Below are 6,093 nucleotides of genomic sequence, written 5' to 3'. Positions count from 1 at the left end.
TCTCTTTCTACTTTTGCCTTGAGGATCTCCACAGTTAATGAAGGAAATGAAATTCTGGTAGAATTGTAAAAATGTACAACTACTGGGAATCCACACTATATAACTGTTGTTGATTCAACAGGCGTTGCACAAATGACTACAGGCCAGAAGTAACCCATGCTTTTGTCGGGGTCGACAGTATACTGAAGCTTTTTGGAGCCATTTTCCTGAAAGAAACTGATGGGAAGTAAACAGAGACTATCTGGTAATTTCTGTGTCTCTGGTTTTGCCTATACAGGCATGATCTTTATTTACTATCAGTGACATATGTAGCTGCTTCTCTGCTCGGTTCCATCTGCAGTAGTATTCAGCTGTTACATCATTATGTCCAAAAGACTTTATTCTAGTGACAGTGTAGCCTATACTAATAAGTCTGTGCAGTCTTTTCAAGGTGACTACCTGGAACGCCAATCACTGGAGCTTTGAACCTATTGCATTTATCACTTAAATCTGCCCTCCAGTAGGTGGCATGGTTTTATCTTCCTTTGTCTCCTGCCATGAAATAAGGTAGGTTTACATGAAAAATCAGAGGTTCTTCCTAACCTTTGAAGCTACTGGTTTAATGTGTTAGGATTTTTTACATATAAAGTAACTTTCTGACAATTTTTATGATCAAAACGGCAATATTTTCCAAGTAAAGTGATAGAGTATTTTCTTATATTTGTAGTGACTGTATTCATTAACGTAATGTCTTTCATGAGATGATGCTGAATGCTTTATAAAGCAAGCCTCCCTAAAAGCAGCAGCAGACTACAGAATGAAAAGATATTCCAAAAACGATCCCAGACCGTAAGCACTGACATAGTAGTAAAGCCTGTTGCATGAATATGGAAGCTGTTTTTCTGCTCTCACTAAGAAAGATGTGTATTTTGAAGGTGGGTGAAATAATGTAGACCAAGTTTACACCCTACTTTTTTTTTTTTAAATCCGTATTGGCACCTAATGCAAGGTGACATGGATCACATTATCAGCATCATTTCTGTAGCAGCAGGTTGAGCTCTCACAAGTGAGACTGCCTTCAGTGAAGGGTTAGGAGGGAACTGAAAAGGTGGTGAGATGTCCAATAGGAAACCAGTGTTTTTCAGTAACTGTCCATAGTAGAAATATATATGATTATAAAATAAATTCTACTGTAGTAGAATCAGACTATCACAGACTATTACAGCTCTCCCACATTCTGACCTTGTAGGGGAACTTCTAAAGTTAACACAGTTCTTTGGCTATATGTTTTTCCAAACACATACAGGAAATATTTTTCATAATTGCACATTACTGAATGTAATTCTAGAAATTGCCAATGTTCTTTTGCTTCTGAAAAGTGAATTGCAAACCAAAACCCAAATCCCTGAAACCTTTTTGTCCTTGTGTGAATAGTTCATATTTAGATGCTGTGCTGAATTTGAATCCTGACAAATTTATATATTTGACTGTTATACTCACATACCAGGGTTTTCATGTTCTGACGTGGACAGTGGAGTCCTTCTTGAGCTTCCAGTCACTGACATTGCATCTTTTATTTCCTATCACCTGGGACTGAGGTTGTAAAATTCTCACGATCCTCCTATTCTTTGCTTTTTTACTAGCTGTGCTGTCACATTTTGCTCTCTGCCAACACAATATTTCTTCTTACTTTTAATATCAGTAGGTCATAATTAGTGATGTCTCTTGATACAGGCTCATTGTAGTGGAGAGGAGACATGAGTGTCACTATATGTGGTAGCTTCTCTTAGAAAGTAAGGGTGCTGCAGGAAAAAAAAAATTGTAGTTGTATTGTCATCTGGTAAAATGTTCCATTTTTGGAAAAATTATGCATCTTTGAGACATAGTATCATCCACCTAATTCTTTCCTTGCTTTCTGTTGAAAAGAATGGTGGGAAAATTTACTAGAAATGCTCAATAGTCCTTTTCATATTGATAATTTTACATAAGTTTCAGAAGCTCTGTGCAGCATAAAAATTAACAATAATTGAAACAATGAAATTATAAATTCATCTGCTCGGTGACAAGTCCGAGACAGTATTTTTCTTCCAAATTAAATTGCAGCATGAAATAAAAAGTTTCATTTGAAGTCTCCCTTCCTCTGGTCTTGCAAAATGGTGTGGTGCTAGAGCCAATCAATAGTTCTTTACTATATTGTAAGTATAGTAATAGTTCTTTACTATGTTGGAAAAATCTTCATGCTGTAAAAGAGCAAGGTCCTTGGTTTCCATTAGCTTTGGGGCATTAGGAGCTATGATGGGATTTGGTCTATTAATTATTTACTTCCTGTTATGATTTTTCAAGTGGTATTTTATTATTTAACAATTTAACATAACAAAATTGTGTATGTTCTCTATGTAAGTTTGTGCATCTATGTCAGGTATAGAATGAAGCACAGGGAAAGAAGTTTTCAGGATGCTTGCAGAAGTTGTTCTATGAAATGTGGACAGACATCTTGTTCTCAGTGGTTTTGGAGAATAGCATTTAATGACAAAAAATATGCTTTGCTCTCAGAAATAGGTGTAGCATGTTGGCAATGAAATAAAATTAAACTAGCTTTAAAAATGCCATTGTAAATTGTGATATGAAGAGTGGCAGAATAAAACTGGAAATAAGTTGAATCCCCACCTACTTGTATTTCAGATCAGCCGTTCCAGTTACATAATGTAGTTTAGCACACATTGTCAAAAGTTGAAAGTCTCATCTAGCCGTAAAGGGAGGAAAAACCCCCAACCCACTAATACCTTTTTTTCTTGAAGGTGCAGATTTACATTCACACACAGAGTGTTCATTGTAGAGTGAAAACCTCAACAGCATACAGATCGTAGCATGTCTCTAGTTTTTCCCCTTGTGAGTAGTCACAAAAGCATATAAATCTTTGCAGGATTAACACCAGCAAAAAAGTTATGACAAAAATAGAGCCATGCATAGTATGTAAGAAAATACTGAATTTGTGAGTACACCTTCTACTGGAATTAATTTTCGTCTCTTCTCTTTAACTAGCAAGATACACTGCACAACGCAGAGGAGCATTCATTAAAGTTTTCACTAGAATTTTATTTCCTTAACATTACAGATAAGTGGATTAACGGTTTGAATTGTCTGATCCAATACATGCCTTTTGCGCTTCTCTCCTCAAAATAAAAGGTTGGATGAACTCTAGGGTTTCTGAAAGAATGTTTGCTGGACTTCAACTACGGTGTTTGCCAAGTGGAAGTAAACCAACATTAATGTGTTTGGAGATCCAAGCTGATTCTAAACAATTTCTATTCCACTGCAGTGACATCTATTTTGGTTTTCTTTTATTTCAATTTATTTTTGAGCATTCCACATTGTCCTGGGTTTGGCTGGGATAGAGTTAATTTTCACAGGACAGCTGACCTGAACTAGCCAAGGGGATATTCCATACCATGTGATATCATTCTCAGTATAGAGGTGGTATTGCACCAGGGGAGATGGTGGAGTGTCAGGTTGTGGTGAGCAATTGCACTGTGCATCACTTGTTTTGTATATTCTTTTATTACTGCTATTATTGTAACTTCTCTCCTTGTGTTGTCCCAGTAGACTGTCCTTATCTTAACCCATGAAGTTCTACCTTCTTCCTTCCCCCCCCCCCCCCCTTCCTGATTCTCCTCCCCATCCCACCGGAGGGGGCAGGGGGCATTGGGGCAGGAGGGGGTGTGGAGTGAGGGAGCGGCCTTCTGGGCTTAAACCACAACACATGCGATGCCTGTTTGGTTCGATATTGTTTAGATTTTAAGGTGTTTAAGACTCTTGCACTTCTGTTTTAGTTAACTAATAAGTTTGCTTAACCAAATGATAGTTTGTTTCATAGAACAATGTCAACTCTTACCTGTCTCCGTACACATCATTTGCTGTATTTATTGATGTTTCAGGCACTTAAATAATTTGTAAATTTCTTTCATCAGAAGAAAAAGGTGTCTTTCTACAAACGGGCACAAATACTTGTGGCTGATACGTGGAGTGTATTGGAAGGCAAAGGAGATGGCTCTTTTGATGACATTTCTAGTCTGACTATATTTGCTGACTACAGAATTCCTCAAGTTCTTGTTCACTTAAAAGCAATGAAGTATTCTGAAGAACTAATGAAGAAACTACGTGAAGGTTTGTTCCTCCCTTACTAATATCAAGTAATCGTACCTCTTGACGCTGTAGACTAAAGCTACTTTTAAAATTTAATGTTTTGTTCCTGTAAGGGTTATGCGTGGGGTTTTTTGCTCCAGGGAGCAAGAAATTCTTACATAGTGATGAGGTAACAGGAAGGAACTTACTCTCTAACAGTGATCTTGAATGAGATCTTAAGGTTTACAAAGATCTAACTGTTGGATTAAATATTGATAAGGGAAGGATTAAAGAGACTAAGCCAGTTGGTCTCTTGAGTTTCTGAAGGTCTGCTGTTGCCAAAAACACTTTACAGTATTAGTATAGTGGTGATTTTTGAGGTTTATATATAAAAGAAGGAACAATTTCTTCATTAGTTCAAAGATGATGTAGAAGCATGGGGATTCGTCTTTATCTGTACTTAACTGCTAGTGACAAGCAAGGTAATATTATAAGCATCCATTAAAAAAAAAAAAGAAAAAAGATTGCTTTAAATGAAGTTAATTGCCTAAGACTACAGTCTCGTTTTTAAGCATGGTTCCATCTTCCGGTACTTGTTAACTATGAACTTCAGTGAATAAAAACATAAACCAATCCCTTCTCTACTGTAAAATCACTGTATTTAGAGGTAGGACTGCTGTTACACAATTATAAATTACACAGCAAGATAAACAGATGAATGCAATTATTCATCAATCTTAACAGAAAGGCCATATATATGCATGCCTAAATATATTAAACAGATCATGTAGACAATTTCTCTTTTTTTCCATGAATCCTAGTAAGGACATTCCTATCCAAGTCATTCAAACAAACGGGTCCCTTCATATTTTTTATATATATATATATATGTGTGTGTATGTGTATGTATATATATATTTATATAGGGGTTTTTGGTTTTGTTTGGTTTTTTTTTTAATTTTTAGATCTTAGTGTATTTTCTGCCAGGATAATTCTGTCTCGGAATTATGTTTGACTAGCCTTTTAGGCTCCACAGGCAAAGAAATAGTCATATAATGTGCAGTATAACCCAAACACCTGTTCTTTTCTTAAACCACTGTCTCAGAATACAGAATGTTGTTTTAATTGAAAGGGAGGTAAACTTGTAAGTGCAGATGGTAAAATTAAAGTAATTGTTAGAAAACGTATGACAACATTTTTAGCAGTTGTAGTGTAAGTTGTGAAAACTGCAGTCCTAGAATAGACTAAAGAGGGGGGGGAGGCAAATTCAGGCCATCCTGTGTCTTCTGTTTCTTGAATGTAATTGGATTACTGTTGTGTCCTGCAGGAACAGTTTTCCACTCTGGAGATAGAGAGGAGGTGGAGATCCGTGGCTGTTCCATTTGGTGTTGTGCATTGATTTGTAAGCACCTGCTGGAGCTCTATGAGAAGAAGGGTCAGGACATGCGTGAAAAGATCAATGCGGTTTTACTCGATTACCATCTCTGGGACTATGCCAGGGATCATAGGGAAGAGATGAAAGATATTCCGTTTCACCGAGTACGATGTATATATTACTAAGTCCAGTCTGATAGCTGTCGTGCTGATGCGTTATCTCTTGAATTGCAGTTGTTCTTTTCATACAGTGGTTTGTCATATACTGGTTTGGAACGGGCTAAACCAAATGCTCATTTTCGGCTGATGTATTAACAACTTGTGCTTTTTTTTTCTTTTCCCTTTGAATCTTTCACTCTCCATGACTGGCATTAATGGTGTAAACTTTGCTGGACAATCCTCGTTAGTACAGGGTGTACTACTCCCGCGTTAAGGTCCGTGTTTGTGTGCGTACGTGTACTTGCACAGGTAGATGTGCGTATGGCCGTGTCTGCATCCCAGCCCTCCGGGCCGCTGGACCTGCCCCCCTTCCCCCGTGCTGCCGAGAGCTGCATTGACTCCGAATAAAGCGTGCAGTGACGCCGACCGCACGAGCACCGCTGACTTGTCGGGGGGGGC

General features: G+C 37.6%; 2 protein-coding genes across 2 annotated transcripts in view; both read left to right on the top strand.

Moving 5' to 3' along the window:
- LOC104832451 (chromosome unknown open reading frame, human C9orf64) overlaps nt 1-5,803 on the top strand; it is a 7,974-nt gene extending 2,171 nt beyond the window's left edge. Inside the window, exons 3-4 of the mRNA XM_010568636.1 lie at nt 3,948-4,143; nt 5,429-5,803. Coding sequence (XP_010566938.1) covers nt 3,948-4,143; nt 5,429-5,661 — 429 coding nt within the window. The 3' untranslated portion in view covers nt 5,662-5,803. The remainder of the gene's footprint in view (nt 1-3,947; nt 4,144-5,428) is intronic.
- The window catches only part of KIF27 (kinesin family member 27), a 31,857-nt gene continuing 31,315 nt past the window's right edge, over nt 5,552-6,093 (top strand). The window contains exon 1 of the mRNA XM_010568739.1: nt 5,552-5,640. The gene's annotated coding sequence lies outside the window, so the exon portion shown is untranslated. The remainder of the gene's footprint in view (nt 5,641-6,093) is intronic.

Source organism: Haliaeetus leucocephalus, unplaced genomic scaffold (assembly GCF_000737465.1).
Source record: "Haliaeetus leucocephalus isolate CR32 unplaced genomic scaffold, Haliaeetus_leucocephalus-4.0 Scaffold251, whole genome shotgun sequence".
In the NCBI taxonomy this organism is placed as follows: Eukaryota; Metazoa; Chordata; class Aves; order Accipitriformes; family Accipitridae; genus Haliaeetus; species Haliaeetus leucocephalus.
This window is presented reverse-complemented; position numbering and strand designations above follow the sequence as displayed.